Below are 17,682 nucleotides of genomic sequence, written 5' to 3'. Positions count from 1 at the left end.
AGGTTACAAGAATGAAGTCAGCTGAGAAAGACATATTAAATATAGCTCAGAAGGATTAACTGATGTTCATAAGAAAAGGAGTGGGATCAAAGTACAAGAGAAGCACATTTTGCTCTTAGCCTAGATAAAGGGTCGAGTATGGGGACTTCCCTGGTGGTCCAGTGCTTAAGAATCCGCCTTCCAATGCAGGGGATGTGGGTTTGATCCCTGGTTGGGGAACCAAGATCCCACATGCCGCGGGGCAACTAAGCCTTCATGCTGCAACTACTGAGCCTGCGTTGGGTCTTCACTGATGCACGGGCTATCTCCAGTTGCGGCAGGCGGAGGCCACCCCTCCGTTGTGTGCAGGCTTCTCATTGCAGTGATCTTCCTGCACCAGGGATCCAACCCGTCCCCTGCACTGGCAGGCGGATTCTCAACCGCTGTGCTACCAGGGAAGTCCTCAACTCATTTTAAAAAAACATTTATTTGGCTGCGTTGGTTCTTAGTTGTGGCACGCAGGATCTTTGTTGCAGCACATGAGATCTTTGTTGCAGTGTGTGGGGATCTTTTGTTGTGGTTCACAGGTTCTCTAGTTGCGGCACACAGGCTCCAGAGTGTGCAGGTAAGATCATGTTGGTTCAAAGATTGCTAGGAGAGCTAAGAACTTGAGTTATTATAACAGGAGACCCTTTCAGTGGTATTTAGGAAGTTTTTGTGTGTCCGTTTTTGGAATATTGGTAGGTAAGAAATATTGATAAGAAAATAGATGTTTGGGGGCTTCCCTGGTGGCGCAGTCGTTGCGAGTCTGCCTGCCAATGCAGGGGACATGGGTTCAAGCCCTGGTCCAGGAGGATCCCACGTGCCATGGAGCAGCTGGGCCCACGCACCACAACTACTGAGCCTGCGCTCTGCTTTAGAGCCCATGCACCCCAACTACTGAAGCCCATGTGCCACAACTACTAAGGCCTGCACGCCTGGGGCCCGTGCTCCACAACAAGAGGGTTCACCACAATGAGAAGCCTGCACACCACGATGGAGGGGTGGCCCCCGCCCGTCGCAACTGGAGAAAGTCCGTGCAGCAGTGAAGACCCAACGCAGCCAAAAATAAATAAATAAAATGAATAAAGTTATAAAGAAAAAAAATAGATGTTTTTCTCTAGAATAAATAAGAATGCAGTCAGCATAAATTCAGAAAGTGATTGGGACCAAAATATGCATGCTCTACATTAGTAGGGTAAAAAAAATGTTCTTTGTTACTGTGGAGTATTACCATTTGTTCTTGTATCACTAAATTGTAGAACGGCATTCAGCAGGTTACTTATATGTGTCTTGATTTTGCACAAGACAAAATCTTGTGTTGTGGGCTTCTTCTCTGTAATACCCTATGTAATTATCTGACAATGTGTTGTCCAAAGTGTATCTCCTATAGGGAAGAAAATTTCTCCTTTGCCCACCACATAAGGAAAATCTTCTAGAGAATGAAGTCAACATAGAGAAAGCATGGAAATAGGGTGACAACATTCTGATAACATTTGAACCCCTGACTCCAGCCATACCCGAAGCCATACACGTGTCCAAAGCCAAGAAAATGCCCGAAGCCAACCAATTTCCTTTTTTTGTTTAAACTAGCTCGGGATGGAATTCTATCACTTTTAATCCAGAGTCCTAATATAAATACTATCTTAATAACACTCATCAATAACATCCCATTTCTACATTAATACAGGGACTCTTCTGAGTTTAACTACTAAAAATTAGCATGCTCCTAAAGTGATGACTGTGGCTGGTGATCTCCAAGCCACAAGTGTGGACCTTTGGATTAGTATAAAAGGAAGGGTTTCTTTAATTCCATGACCTGTGAGTATATTATTTGCACCATTCTAAAGCTTGAAAGAGGAATTCTAGTTACCTGATGAGATATGTAATAGACTTTAAAAATAATCCAGTAATTCTTGGTTAAATGTTCATTCAGTTTATTATTAAAACTGCTGGGTAATTCTGTATTAAACGTTTATAAGGGACTTCCCTGGTGGTCCAGTGGTTAAGACTGCGCTTCCACCACAGTGGGCGCATGTATGATCCTGATCCCTGGTCAGGGAACTAAGATCCCACATGCCTTGCTGCACAGCCAAAAGAAAAAAAATTATAACTACTACTTAATTTACCTCTTGCTAATAAAATAGTGTGTTAAACTTTCAGTTTGGGTTTATGGGGAATAAGGCACAACATTCTACGCTCTTCTTGGTTTTTATCTGCTCATTTAAAGTGAGGATATGAAAGTAATGGAACAAGTAGAGTATATTTTTAAATTTCAACTTAGATTCCTGGTGAAAGCTAATTGTAAAGCACGTTAGTAAGGATTTTTATTGGAAACATTAAATCTTCTCTAAAGAAGATTTCTCCAAAACTTTGAGAAAAAAGGTCAGCTCCAGGATTTCCTCATTATTTATGGTATAGAAATCTCTACTACATATCATGAAACTCTCATAACATCCTCCAGTTCTCTTTAAAATAAACTTTTTCTTTCACTGCTTTCATACAAAAGAAACTTCCACAAGAATTTGTTGAGTGCAGGATAGGAATGAGTGCCTAGGGATTCTGGACTTCTGTTTCTATAAAATGTCTAAACCATAATGTGGTCCCTCCTAGGTAACTTTTTTTTTTAATATATATATACCAGCATTTTAAAAAATTTATTTTATTTATTTATTTTTGGGTTTTTTTGGCTGCGTTGGGTCTTTGTTGCTGTGCGCGGGCTTTCTCTAGTTGCGGTGAGCGGGGGCTACTCTTCACTGTGGTGCGCGGGCTTCTCATTGCGGTGGCTTCTCTTGTTGCAGAGCACGGGCTCTAGGTGCGCAGGCTTCAGTAGTTGTGGCTCGCAGGCTCTAGAGCACAGGCTCAGTAGTTGTGGCGCATAGGCTTAGCTGCTCCTCTGCATGTGGGATCTTCCCAGACCAGGGCTTGAACCCATGTCCTCTGCATTGGCAGGTGGATTCTTAACCACTGTGCCACTAGGGAAGCCCCCTCCTAGGCAACTTTAAAGAATAGTATGAGTCAGCCATCTTTAATTTCTGAGTGGTCTTTGTATAGAAAATCTGGAATCTGATGTTTGTGATTTATCATTTAGGATTTCTGAAAAGCAGAACTTCCCATTTTCCAATAGTTTGATGAATCTCGTTTATTAAGAGGAAAAAAAGAAAAAAACCCTTAACCCTTCTGTTACTGAATATGTGATTCTTATTTTAAAATGTTATATTTGTGTTATTATGGAATTGTTTATTCCATTGGTAGGAACAGATCCAAGTTTGTGGGCCTAAGGCTTAAACAACTTTAGGGAGCCCCCTTTTAAAACTGTGGAATAAATAAAATGGTAAGAATATATATATGCCATTTTAACCTTTTTTTTTTTTTTTTTTTTTGCGTACGTGGGCCTCTCACTGCCGTGGCCTCTCCCGCTGCGGAGCACAGGCTCCGGACAGGCAGGCTCAGCGGCCATGGCTCACGGGCCCAGCCGCTCCGTGGCATGTGGAATCTGTGGGATCCTCCCGGACCGGGGCACGAACCCGTGTCCCCTGCATCGGCAGGCGGACCCCCAACCACTGCACCACCAGGGAAGCCCCCCATTTTAAGTGTTCAATTCTGTGACATTAAGTACATTTACATTGTTGTGCTTCCATCACCATTATATATTTTCAGAACTTTTTCATCATCCCAAATAGAAACTCTATAACCCATTAAACTAATTTTCCATTTCCCCTTCTCCCCTGGCCCATAGCTTTTGTCTCTATGAACATATCTATTCCAGGGACCCTATATAGTGGAATCATACAGTACTTGTTTTGTGTCTGGCTTATTTCACTTAGCATAATATTTTCAAGGTTCATTCACATTGTAACATAATCAAATTTCATTCCTTTTAAAGGTTGAATAATATTCCATTGTATGTATATACTACATTTTATTTATCCATTCAACTGTAGATGGACACTTAGGTTGTTTCTACCTTTTGACTTATTATGAGTAATGCTATGAACACTGGTGTGCAAGTATCTCTTGGAGTCACTGCTTTCAGTTCTTTTGGGTAATGGGATCTGTTTTAAGAAAAAGGATACAAAACAATGAATACAAATATAAGTACAAAAGGAGGGACTTCCCTGATGGTCCAGTGGCTATCCCTGATGGTCCACACTCCCAATGCAGGGGGCCCGGGTTCAATCCCTGCTCAGGGAACTAGATCCCACATGCCACAACTATGAGTTCGCATACCGCAACTATGAGTTCTCATGCCGCAACTATATAAAGATCCCGCATGCCACAACAAAGATCCCACACGCAGCAATGGAGATCCCGCGAGGTGCGACCAAAACCCGGCACAGATAAATAAATATTAAAACAAAACAAAACAAATATAAGGGGACTTCCCTGGTGGCGCAGTGGTTAAGAATCCACCTGCCAATGCAGAGGACATGGGTTCGAGCCCTGCTCCAGGAAGATCCCACATGCCACGGAGCAACTAAGCCCGTGCACCACAACTACTGTGCCTGCGCTCTAGAGCCTGCGAGCCACAACTACTGAGCCCACGTGCCACAACTACTGAAGCCCACGCGCCTAGAGCCTGTGCTCCACAACAAGAGAAGCCACTGCGGTGAGAAGCCCGCGCACCACAACGAAGAGTAGCCCCCGCTTGCCGCAACTAGAGAAAGCCCACGCGCAGCAACGAAGACCCAGTGCAACCAAAAATGAAATTTAAAATTTAAAAAAACAAATATAAGTACAAAAGGGAATATTTGGAATAAGAAAAAAATAACAAAAATATAAATTTTTAAAAGCTGATAAATACAAACAACAAAAATCCAGAAAAAGTAACATATGTTGTTATTAGCTGTGATAGAGCCCTGTGATACATTTTTTTCCCCTGCATTTTTTGGTTGCATACTCTATCATTTCTTCCCAAGACAACAATTTTTTGTTGTTGTTGTTGTAATAAATTTACCCATTTATTATAAGCTAGCAATGTTTCAAATGGTGGAGCCTCTACTGGACTTTCAATTCCTTCAGTCTTCTGATGGCTGATTTTACTGTGAGGGCAGGGGCGGTATTGTAGGTCCAGGCACCACCAGCTACCATTCATGAAGGAACCACAGTGCCAGATCCCCACAGCTTGTCTCTTCATCTTGGTTTCACCACAGAAGGAGCAAGTGTACTTGGTGTGCTGGCTGATTTCAATTTTCTTCACAATTTTCCTGAAGGAGGCACCATTACAGTCCCGTATTTACTAACAATTCTGACCTTTTTAGTGCATTAAGCCACATTACCACAAACTAATTCTGAGCCCAGAGAGCAAGACAGTTTTATAGTATCAGTTTCTATATAGCGAGTGAGAAGATAATTCAATCTTCCCTCTATGTTGGTTGATTGAAATTTTTTCTGATTATTAATAGTTTAAAACTTTTTCTTTCAGCCTCTAAACTGATTCGTGATTCCATGTCTCTAACTTTCTCTGCATTGTCTTGCACTGGTGGTGCCTCTCACCTAAGAGTGAGCCCCTTGGGGCTCCAGCCCTTTGATCTCCCTCCACACTGTCCCAAGTCCAGCTCCTTGAAGTATCTGGTCCTCCCCACTTCGTGAAACCTACCTCTGCCAGGATGGTCTTGGGTTGGTGAGTGAAACCGGGATCATAGTGGTCCCAAGTAGTGACTCATTTAGCTTTTTCTCCTTGGGGTCAAATATGTGGATGTGGAGGGACTGCTGACAATCTTGAGACCGCCACCAAGGAATAGAGGATGACCCCCAGTGGTCCATGGCTTCCACATGCCTGAGACTACTGCTTGCTTTCTTTTTTCATTGAGGAAAACTGAGGGCCTTGGAAAGGAGCTTTTCAAGTAAGGGACTCTGCTTATGAAGTTTCCTTAGCCTCTGTGCACTGGCCAAGCAAGGGACTGTGGGTGACCTGCTTAGTAAGAAAAATGCTACGCATGGATTAGGCTACTTCTGATTCTTGAAGCCCTCTTCTTCTTCACAGTTGAGGCCCAAATATCCTCAACACCAGTGTCAGTACACAAAACTCAAATCAGGAAATGTTTAAGTCATTCCAACATTCTGTGACTCAACATCGAGTTATCCTGGCTTCACATACCATCTCAATAACTGATATCCTACATTCTTTGTGTGTCTTAAACCTTCAGTTGGGGAGCTCATGCCTTCTCTTGTAGGTGCACTTCTTACACTCAGATTCATGAGAGAAACAACCCAGGAGAACAGGGACTGAGACCCTGCCATTCATTCATCTGTCAAATCTCTGCTAATTATGAGCAATGCATCATTTAATGGTACAGGAAGATGGGAGTGTGCATCCCTCAAACGGTCCCCCATGTTTGTTAGATACCTTCCTGATGCCCAATGTCTGCTTCTGAGATCAAAAGTTTTGAGTCCCGGGGCTTCCCTGGTGGCGCGGTGGTTGGGAGTCCGCCTGCCGATGCAGGGGACACGGGTTCGTGCCCCGGTCTGGGAGGATCCCACATGCCGCGGAGCGGCTGGGCCCGTGAGCCATGGCCGCTGAGCCTGCGCGTCCGGAGCCTGTCCTCCGCAACGGGGGGGGCCGCGACAGTGGGAGGCCCGCGTAACGCATAAAAAAAAAAAAAAAAAAAAAAGTTTTGAGTCCCTGTTGCCATATATGAGCCCAAATAGAGACCTCTTGTGCACAGCCTCTTGGACACTGAGTTTTTCTGGAAGCATAGATGACCTCTTCTAGTATAAGCAGCTTGATGAGAGTTCCTAAATTCTCTTGGCTCTGGTGAAATAATTTACACTTTTTCCAGGCATATCTTGCCTGCCTTGGCTCCTGTTGAATCCCAGCAATGACAATGAACAGGAAACAAAGAAAAATAATGAAGATAGGTATTAACCAAATGTCACGTGTAAACTGCATTTGGATTCTGAATTAAACAAATCTACTCTCAAAGCAAACAACCAAACAACAACAAAAACATTTATGAGACTATTAGAATACTTTTTTAAGGTGAGATGATGGTATTTTCCCCTTAACATTTTATTATGAACATTTTCAAACATACAGTAAAATTGAAAGAATTTATAGTGAACACTGTATATCACCACCTAGATTCTGTCTTTAACATTTTACAGTAAGTCCCCTACCTATGAACCTTCAAGTTGCAAACTTTCAAAGATGCGAACATGCGTCCCCATGTCCAATCACGTAAGTTAGTTCACATGTCTGGTGTAGATTGTCAGGTGCGTGCATCCTCTACAAGTGGTTGCGCTTTTGTGTACTTTACTGTACAGTACCGTATAGGGTACAGTAGTACAGTATCTTTATTTCAAGCCCAGGATGTCCGGAAGCAAGCGTAAAAGCAGCAGTGATGTAGCTGGTACTGCTAAGAAGCGCCAAGAGATAACGATGGAAATGAAAGTGAAAATAATTGAGAGAGTGGAGTGAGGTGGAAAGATGGTAGCCATCACTCATTCTTGTAACATGAATCATTCCACGATCAGCACGATTCTAGAGAACAAGGACAAGATCACGGAACATGGAAGTCTGGTGTGCCGATGATGTCGACAATAATATCGGAGAAGCATGGAAAAGTGATGGAGGAGATGGAGAAACTTCTCAGCGTGTGGATGCAGGATCAACATCAGCGCTGAGTCCTGCTCAGCTTAATGCCAATTCAAGAGAAAGTTAAAAGCCTTTATGGAGACTTAAAGAAGAAACACAGCGAAGAATCAGAGGGCGCATGTTTTAATGCCAGCCGTGGCTGATTTCATTGGTTCAAGGCTAGAGCCAACCTTCACAATGTAAAAGTAAGTGGTGAGGCAGCAAGTGCGGATATGGTAGCAGCCCAGGAATTTCCTAAAGCACTTCGAGAAACTGTTGATGTAGACACGTATTTACCCGAACAGGTTTTTAATGTGGATGAGACAGGACTGTACTGGAAGAGGATGCCAGACCGAAGTAACATAAGTACGGAGGAAAAGTTGATATCAGGCTATAAAGCAGCAAAGGTTAGACTAACGCTGTTGTTTGGTGGCAATGCTTTTGGCGACATGAAGCTGAAGCCTCTCTTAGTTTATCATTCAGAGGACCCAAGAGCCCTTAAAAACATAGCCAAGGGCTCTCTTCCCGTTGTGTGGAAGAGTTACCCCAAAGCCTGGGTTACACAGGCTATATTCCAGGACTGGTTTTTCCACCACTTTATCCTGGAGGTAGAGAAATATTGCTTGGAGAAGGATGTCCCATTCAACATTCTGTTGCTGCTGGACAGTGCTCCGGGCCACGCCGCATTCACGGACAACTTTAATCCCAACATCAAAGTAGTGCACCTGCCACTGAATACTATGTTGCTCATCCAACCTATGGGCCAGGGAGTTATAGTGTATGCACATGGCTGATCCGCTTTGTTGTGCAACAGAAACTAACACAGTATTGTGAAGCAATTATACTCCAATAAAGATCTATTAAAGAAAAAAATTATTTATTTATTAAAGAAGTTTTTTTTCTGCTGACCTTGGGTGTTTTTTTTTTTTTCACATCTTTATTGGAGTACAACTGCCCCACAATGGTGTGTTAGTTTCTGCTTTATAACAAAGTGAGTCAGCTATACATATATACATATCCCCATATCTCCTCCCTCTTGCGTCTCCCTCCCACCCTCCCTATCCCACCCCTCTAGACATTCACAAAGCACCAAGCTGATCTTCCCGTGCCATGTGGCTGCCCCCCACCAGCCATCCATTCTACAATTGATAGTGTATATATGTCCATGCTACTCTCTCACTTCTTCCCAGCTTACCCTTCCCCCTCCTCATGTCCTCAAGTCCAAGGAAATATTATTTAAGTCACACTTTTTGTCAGGCAGTAAAGGTGAGTGACGAATCAGGAACAACCTTGCAACAACTTTGGAAGGACTGTAACATCTATGAGACCATAAAAAACGTTGACATTGTTTGAAGTGAGGTTACAGCTGTCACCATAAATGGGGTTTGGAAGAACCTTTGCTCAAAGTTTGTTCACAATTTTTATGGATTTGAGAAGGTGAATGAGGAGTCCAAAGAGGTCTTCAGCAACTTAGCGACCCTCAGCAAGAAGCTGGAGCTAGATCTGCAAGAGGATGACTGCATTGAACTCCTTGCTGTGCAACACGAGGAGCTTACTAATGAAGACCTGGTGGAATTGGAGGCCCAGAGAAAGGACGAAGAGAGACAAGAGGAAGAAGTAACTGAAGAACTGATGAGATTCAGGATGCAGGAAATGGCAAGGGGATCTTCTTTATCTGAGGAGGCACTGTTAGCTTTTGACACACAGGACCCAAAAGTAGAGAGGTACACGATGTTTGCAGCAGTTCAGAATGCAATGCAGTTCTACCATGTCATCTATGATGAGAAAATAGAGCTACTACCCAGACATCACTGGATCGTTTTTTCAAGAGGGTAGATAGAATTGAATCCAGCAAGGAACCAGAACCTGTGCCATCAACACCAGGCGTGAGTGAAATTGCAGCTCGCCCTCCATCTCCTATGGCTGACGATCCTTCAGCTCTACCATCTCCCACCTCCCCTCCCTCCTCCAGTCAGTAACTCTCCTTGCCTGTTCACTCAATGCCAGCCCCTGTATGCCAGCTGTTGGACTGTACTACTGTACTTTTCAAGGTACTGTACTGTAAGATTAAAAATGTTTTATTTTTTGTTTGTTTTTTATGTACTATTTGTGTGGAAAGTTTTATAAACCTATTAGAGTGCAGTAGTATATAGCTGATTGTGTTAATTGGGTACCTAGGCTAGCTTTGTTGGACTTAACGAACAAATTGGACTTACGAACGTTCTCTTGGAACAGAACTCGTTCGTGTGTGGGGGACTTACTGTATTATACTGGCTTTTCTACATATCTATATATTTACCCATTTCTTTATTTATCCATTAATCCATCTTATTTTTGGTGCACTTCAAAGTAGTTGCTAGCAGCCAGAGCTCCCCAAGGCCTCCATAACTCTGCAGTGGGAAGGCCAGATGGGCAGAGCCCAGGTATTGCACTTTAGCTATGAAAGAGGCTAAAGATGATGACATTGGTTTTGTTTCTTTAACACAGACCAAAATAAGGGTTATTTAACCAAGCTGTCTCTCCCATGGAAATGTCCAACCAGGTGAACAGTCAGGGATGTAGGGGTCTTCCTTTCTCGTTCCATCATTTTCTGGGATATTGCCTTTTTGTTTATGGTGGGTGATGGCTCACCACTAGCCCTGCATCCAAGTTCCAACCAGTGGGAAATGAGAAACATATATATGCACAGACTAGGACATTCCTCTAAGATCTGAGGCGGTTGACTTTCTGGGTCTTGGGAACAAGACATACATTACAGGAAATGGGATCATGTCCAGGTAGCTGGAAGCACATCCCAGGATAGGAAAGACTAGGTCATCCCGTCTCTGAGAATGGATCCCAGCCTAATGTTCCCCTGGAGAATTCTTTTCACATGCTCTAGTAATTGGGAATATTCTATGGTAGAATTAGCCCCTGGTTCTCTGGAACTCCTTAGGACGTGTTATTTTGTTCAGGAAATGGTTTCTGAACTCCTTCGATGTACAATGCTTAATGCTAAGCAGTGGTATGAGATGATTATACTAGTAGTGCTGGTGAGTGCTCAGGCATTATCCTATCCTTACAGACATAAAAGCTTTAACTCAGAATAATGATTCCTTACATTTGTAAGGTGAATTAAAGATTTCTCAGAATACTTTCATAGGATTTATTCTCATCACTTTGTAAGGTATTATCTTCATTATACAGTTAATAAACAGGCTTGGAAAATTTGCTGAAGGTCACACAGCAGAACTAGGACTCAAATCCATGTCTTTGAAATCCTCACTCACTGCTCTTTCCACTACAGCACAGCCACTTCTAGATTATTTCAGGAAGTGCCAGAAGTTTGCCTCTCCAGGTTGTGAAAGTCAGGCTATTCTTACAGTGCAGGAATATCACCGCATGGATTACTTACCAATTGCCAAGGTAAGATGTACCTTTACAATGAAGAGTTTTAGCAGCCGCCACTTTTACCAAGTGATCAAACTTAGTTCTATTAATGGACAACCTGATATTATGCACACTCTGATATGATGTGATGCACTAAGAAGTGAACAATATATAATTTGTAGTGTGTTCTTACTAAAAAACACTTAACTTGAATCAAATCAAACCTCTAGTTTCTAACATCTAGATCTAGTCTGAAGTTTACAGGAAATACAGGGAATAGTGGAACAAGTGAAATGGCACTAGGAGAAAACAATAGGCAAATACAGAATGTTGAACATTTTAACAAGAATCCTAGCTTGGAATCTTTCTTTTTAGAATTTTATTTTATTTTATTTTTTTATGCACCGGGTTCTTATTAGTCATCCATTTTATACACATCAGTGTATACATGTCAATCCCAATCTCCCACTTAATCCGACCACCACTCCCACCCACCGCTGCCTCTCCCGACTTGGTGTCCATATGTTTGTTCTCTACTTCTTTTTTTTTTTTTTTTCGCGGTACGCGGGTCTCTCACTGTTGTGGCCTCTCCCGTTGCGGAGCACAGGCTCCGGACACACAGGTTCAGCGGCCATGGCTCACAGGCCCAGCCGCTCCGTGGCATGTGGGATCTTCCCAGACCGGGGCACGAACCCATGTCCCCTGTATCGGCAGGCGGACTCTCTACCACTGCGCCACCAGGGAAGCCCCTGTTCTCTACTTCTGTATCTCAATTTCTGCCCTGCAAACCGGTTCATCTGTACTATTTTTCTAGGTTCCACATATATGAGTTAATATGCGATATTTGTTTTTCTCTTTCTGACTTACTTCACTCTGTATGACAGTCTCTAGATTCATCCACGTCTCTACAAATGACCCAATTTCCTTCCTTTTTATGGCTGAGTAATAGTCCATTGTATATATGTACCACATCTTCTTTATCCATTCGTCTGTCGATGGGCATTTAGGTTGCTTCCATGACCTGGCTATTGTAAATAGTGCTGCAATGAACATTGGGGTGCCTGTGTCTTTTTGAATTATGGTTTTCTCTGGGTATATGCCCAGTAGTGGGATTGCTGGGTCATACAGTAATTCTATTTTTAGTTTTTTAAGGAACCTCCATACTGTTCTCCATAGTGGCTGTTAGATTGGAATCTTGAAAGAGTCAATGTCATGAAAAAGAAAATGCAATCCCAGTTTTTTAAGAAAGTTACCAAAGCCATCTTAAAGTGAATATATTTTTTGCTTGTCATTATAGAGTAATTTTCTTAGATGTGATGATATTGTAGTTTTTGTTATTTTTTTTTACAGGTATATAAAGTTTATAGCTCAGCATTGTCAATATAGTTAATTTGACATCTTAGTGCTTGGTCCTACTTGCAAAGTGATTAACAGCTATACAGTAACTTGTTTTATTGTCATCAGCTTTGGCTCAGATGTTTAAATACTTAAGCAACTTGGAAAGATTTTTCATTTGTGTTCTGTTTTCTTGTTTTTTGCATGGGCATGGGTGCAGCTGGGGATTATAATAAAAAGGGGTCAGTTCAATATAATGAAGACAGATCAGGAACTAAACAGCTACTAAAATTTCACTTACTGGGACTTCCCTGGTGATCCAGTGGTTAAGAATCTGCCTTCCAATGCAGGGGACAGGGTTTGGATCCTTGGTCAGGGAACTAAGATCTCACATGCCACAGGGCAACCAAGCCCGTGCGCTGCAACTACTGAGCCTGTGTGCTCTGGAGCCCGAGTGCCACAACTAGAGGGCTGTCACGTCACAACTAAGACCCAATGCAAAGAAGTAAATAAATAAATATTTTAAAATTTTATTTTAAATTTTTTCATTTACCATTTCCTTACAAAATATGTGTGGGAGAATATGGCTTAAAGACAGACGGGAAAAGCCTCTTATTTGTTCATACTACTTTACTGTACTACATATCCAGTCTGTCAATAATGCCAAATTTATTTACTACCTAGGGCAAGGGTAACTAAGAGGAATTTTATGAAGTCCAATTAATTTTGATTCTGAGATCTTAAGTGCTTAAAATTTTGGAGTTCTTCAGATGAACTAAAAAAAAAAAAATCAACAACCAAAATACCCCAAAGGTTAGATAAAGAGCAATTGGTTAGCCATCATCAATTATCCAATTCTTTCACAGATTAGGATTAGTTAGTAGACTAATAGTCTGTAGACCAAGGCAACTTTTCTTAAGCAAGATGCTTCTATTAAGGAGAGAAAAATGATCTCTTCAAAAACAAAACACTAGAGTAATGGAAATAAAAACAAAAATAAAGAAATGGGACTTAAAATCTTTTGCACAACAAAGGAAACCATAAACAAGACAAAAATACAACCCTCAGAATGGGAGAAAATATCTGCAAATGAAAAAACAGGCAAAGGATTAATCTCCAAAATATACAAACAGCTCATGGAGCTCAATATCAAAAAAACCACAAACAATCCAGTTAAAAAATAGGCAGAAGACCTAAATAGACATTTCACCAAGGAAGACATACAGATGGCCACGAGGCACGTGAAAAGAAGCTCAATGCTCAACATCACTAATTATAAGAGAAATGTACCTTAGACATAGAGAATGGACCTGAGGACACGGGGTGGGAGGGGGAAGCTGGGGCGAAGTGAGAGTAGCATTGACATATATACAGTACTGAATGTAAAATAGCTAGTGGGAAGCAGCAGCATAGCACAGGGAGATCAGCTCGCTGCTTTGTGACCACCTAGAGGGGTGGGATAGGGAGGGTGGGAGGGAGGCTCAAGAGGGAGGGGATATGGGGACATATGTATGCATATGGCTGATGCACTTTGTTATACAGCAGAAACTAACACAGCATTGTGAAGCAATTATACTCCAATAAAGACCTATTAAAAAAAAAAGAGTGGTCTAAAATCATTCTAGAGCTATCTCTTGGGTCAGAAATAGAACAATGGACAACTCACTTTCCACAAACGTACCATTTTCCCTTGCTTCCCTCTGTCCCTCCCTACATCCTCCCTCCTGCCTCCCTCCCTTTGTTTTATTTATTTGAAAAATTTACTTATTTTTGGCTGTGTTGAGTCCTCGTTGCAGTGAGAGGGCTTCTCATTGCAGTGGCTTCTCTTGTTGGGGAGCATGGGCTCTAGGTGTGTGGGCTTCAGTAGTTGTGTCCCATGGGCTCTAGAGCACAGGCTCGGTAGTGGTGGTACGTGGGCTTAGTTGCTCCGTGGCATGTGGGATCTTCCCGGACCAGGGCTCAAACCCGTGTTCCCTGCGTTGGCAGGCGGATTCTTAACCACTGCACCACCAGGGAAGCCCCTTTCTTTTTAAAAGAGAGAAGTTGGTTTTATATATCAAACCCAGAATTTTCATGTTTCCCAGTTTTGGTGCTAGAGATCCCCAAATTCCTTGAACTCATTTGGGAAGGTTTCTGAAGGTGCGCATTATAGTAAACAGTAGCAAAATACCAAACCACTTCTATTGCTAAAAAGCAGCTACTCCTGCTTGTACTTTTAGAATACTAGTTGTAAAACAGCAACAACATGCAAAGTGTGCCATCAATTGGGATTTGAGCTATTCTAAGGAAAAAACATTGTTTTCTTTAAAAACAGTCCAAGGCAGGATGTCTATAATCATATTGGGCAAATATTGAGTTTTGGGGGAAAATGTCAGAAAACATCCAAAAGGAAGAGACAATAGCATTATATTTAGTATTCTAAAGGCATGCTTCAGGTAGTTAACTATGATTCTGGTAAGACCAACTGCTCACACGCACACACATAGATTTTAATGGTTAAAAAACCCTCAAATTTGTTACTTTATTTATTTTTTGGATGCACCACGTGACATACAGGATCTTAGTTCCCCGAGGAGGGATGGAACCTGTGTCCCCTGCAGTGGAAGTGTGGAGTCTTAACCACTGGATCACCAGGGAAGTCCCCAGATTTGTTACTTTAGAAAAATAAATGCAGTGGATTTTCAGCAATATTATTGACTCTGATTGCTCAGTCCACACATGAGTAGTAGTTGCTTTCTATGGTGATAGGGCTTCTCTGCACTAATTCCCATCATGTTGAAAAACACTAGTGCAGGTTAAGTAAAGACCGAACTGTTGCACAAAGGAAGATTTACTCATCAGATCCCACTGATTTGCCTGTCTCCTGGGCAACCTTCTTGGTGAAGCTTTATTGATTTGATTCAAAGTTTCCTGAGGAATCCAGCTCATGTCAACATCATTCTGACTTGACCTACCCATCTCTACCTCTGTACGGGTCTCTTGTGCTTTCTAGATTCTAGGAGCTGATGAAGGCCAACAACCACAAAGAGCCCAAGACCAGTAAGGAACATATACCTGAAGATTGTTTCTCCATCTAACCCATCTTCTGTATCAATAATTGTAACTGTTTGATAGAAGACAGCATCTTGGAAAATGTTGCCGTTCAAATCTTTGTAGTTCAGACCAGACCAAAGGGCCTTCCACCCACGGGCTCAGCAGGAATGAAGGAGTACTCAAAAACTGCCTGCCTCTGGAGCGGCACTACAGTGTTCAGAGGAAGAGCTGTGAAATTCTGGATGTAAAACTGGTAGTCCTGAAGATAACGGAATGAGGTGTCTAGAGATTCAACAATAAAATCTGGTCTGTAAAGCCTACCAGGAACTTCACAATGTTCTCTGCTGGAAACTCTCCTTTCACAAACAGGATGGTTGTATCTGCACTCAGTGAAGCTTCAGGTTCACCAGATACATCTTTTTCCTCTTTATCTTCGGCCAAATATGTGGGTTCATCATCTTCCACCTCTGCTTCATCGTCTTCGTCTTCATTTATAGAATCTTCCACTGTTTTCTTCATCTTCGGTAAGACCTCGAGTCACTGCCAATGAGCCTCCAGGATCTCCTCGGAGCAAGAGGCTGGCAGGGAACAGCAGCAGGAGAAGCAGCAGCAGGCGGGGGAGGGACTTCATGGCGCCGCCGCTCTGGCGTCCAGTCCCTGTCCGTTGTAGTTTCATAGCATATTGTTCTTATTCTGTGGAAACGCATGCTACAGTATTTAATTATGACATGTCATGATGTAAAGTATTAGTTATGAAACGTTATGATGTCTGCAACTCAAATGGTTCAACACAACAACTTTCAAGCGGTTCAACAACTTTTTTTTTTTTCGGTACGCGGGCCTCTCACTTTTGTGGCCTCTCCGTTGCGGAGCACACGCTCCGGACGCGCAGGCTCAGCGGCCATGGCTTACGGGCCCAGCCGCTCCGCGGCATATGGGATCCTCCCGGACCGGGGCATGAACCAGTGTCTCCTGCATCGGCAGGCGGACTCTCAACCACTGCGCCACCAGGGAAGCCCTCAACAACTTTTATAAACACACACACGTACATACACACATACGTACATCCATACTGGGAGAAAATGAGCAGAAACCGCAAAATGGTAAGAATTGTTTGATCTAGGTGGAGGGTATACAGGTGTTCCCTGCACTGTGCTCTCAACTTCCCGTCTGCACTAAAATTATCCTAATAAAATGTTGGAGGGGAAAAACACCGCCTCTCCTCGCGAAACTGCCTCGGGTCCGAAAGGTTGGGAGAGCAGGTGGGAAGGCCAGCAACGCCCTCACCCCAACCAGCGGGACCAACCTCGAGACTCCATCTGGGCATGCTCAGAGGCTCCGTCGCGCCCGCCCCGCCCCTCGGGGTACGTGAGCGCAAGGCGCAGGCGCCCGGCTCCCGGCAGCCAGCGAGACGCCAGCTGCAAAACGCGGCGGACGCCTGAGGTGCGGGAGCTCTGCGAGGATGGAGGCGTCGAAGGTGGAAAAGTTCAGCACCGCCGACAGGGGAAACGGGCTGCGTGCGTTGGCGCCGCTGCGCCCCGGAGAGCTGCTTTTCCGCTCGGATCCTTTGGCGTACACGGTGTGCAAGGGGAGTCGTGGTGTCGTCTGCGACCGCTGCCTCCTCGGGTACGTACCTCCCTCGCCCACCTGAGTCCAGAGCAGTGAGGGGTCCGGGGTGCTGAGGGAGTGGCGGGGGGTGCAGCCCTCCCCGGGACTCCCCCTGGCTGTGGCTGCACAAGGTCTCGCCGGTGCTGCCCAGATGCCCAGCCCCGCACTTCCCCATATGAGAGGCTCCCGGGGGCGCCTCGCAGCTGACAGACTCCACTTGGCCGTCCCCTGGGCTGCCGCGGCGGGGGTTGGAGGGACCCCAGACGCAGCCCCAGCTGGACCCGCTACCACCCCACCCCGCCGTAGTATTAACTGGAGAGAGCCGGTGGGCAGACTTAAGGGGAAACGTTGGGCAGTGGGTAGTTTTGCTGCGGAACAAAAAAGTCTGTGTCTCAGGCGATAAGCTTCATTGGTGCCGTTGTGGAAATCACAGTTGGCGGAGGTGGGGGTGAGTGGGAGAACGGATGGTGTAAGTCAGGCTGACAGCCGAGGCCTCGCCAAGAAAGTGCGGGGCTCGCAGGACGCAGAAGAATCTTGGTGTTCACGGAGCACTTCCTGTGGTCCAGGTTCTGTTTGGCCTGGGGATACAAAGATAAACGGGACGTCCTTAAGAATCCTTAAGGAGCAGATAAGTGAGCGAGATAATTAATTACAATGTATCAGAAGGGCTGAAATAGAGATGCAGTACTGTGCTGTAGGAGCATAAGTTACTGAGGTTCCATCGTGTGCTTTGCATTTAATGA

At 43.8% G+C, this 17,682-nt stretch overlaps 1 protein-coding gene and 2 pseudogenes across 2 annotated transcripts in view; 1 reads left to right on the top strand and 2 right to left on the bottom strand.

Annotated features, from left to right (window-relative positions):
- Window positions 1-5,016: 5,016 nt before the first annotated feature.
- On the bottom strand, window positions 5,017-7,188 carry LOC136118386 (large ribosomal subunit protein eL43-like; annotated as a pseudogene).
- A 7,870-nt stretch (window positions 7,189-15,058) lies between these two features.
- Window positions 15,059-15,962, bottom strand: LOC136118375 (translocon-associated protein subunit alpha pseudogene; annotated as a pseudogene).
- A 760-nt stretch (window positions 15,963-16,722) lies between these two features.
- The window catches only part of SMYD3 (SET and MYND domain containing 3), a 716,238-nt gene continuing 715,278 nt past the window's right edge, over window positions 16,723-17,682 (top strand). Inside the window, exon 1 of one of the 2 annotated variants that reach the window (XM_065875526.1) lies at window positions 16,723-16,957. In XM_065875526.1, coding sequence (XP_065731598.1) covers window positions 16,794-16,957 — 164 coding nt within the window. In that variant the 5' untranslated portion in view covers window positions 16,723-16,793. The remainder of the gene's footprint in view (window positions 16,958-17,682) is intronic. The other variant, XM_065875530.1, reaches the window with a different exon arrangement.

The sequence above is a fragment of the Phocoena phocoena genome, chromosome 1, assembly GCF_963924675.1.
Source record: "Phocoena phocoena chromosome 1, mPhoPho1.1, whole genome shotgun sequence".
NCBI classification, from domain to species: Eukaryota; Metazoa; Chordata; class Mammalia; order Artiodactyla; family Phocoenidae; genus Phocoena; species Phocoena phocoena.
The sequence above is the reverse complement of the archived record's forward strand: the minus strand, read 5'-3'. Positions and strand labels throughout refer to the sequence as shown.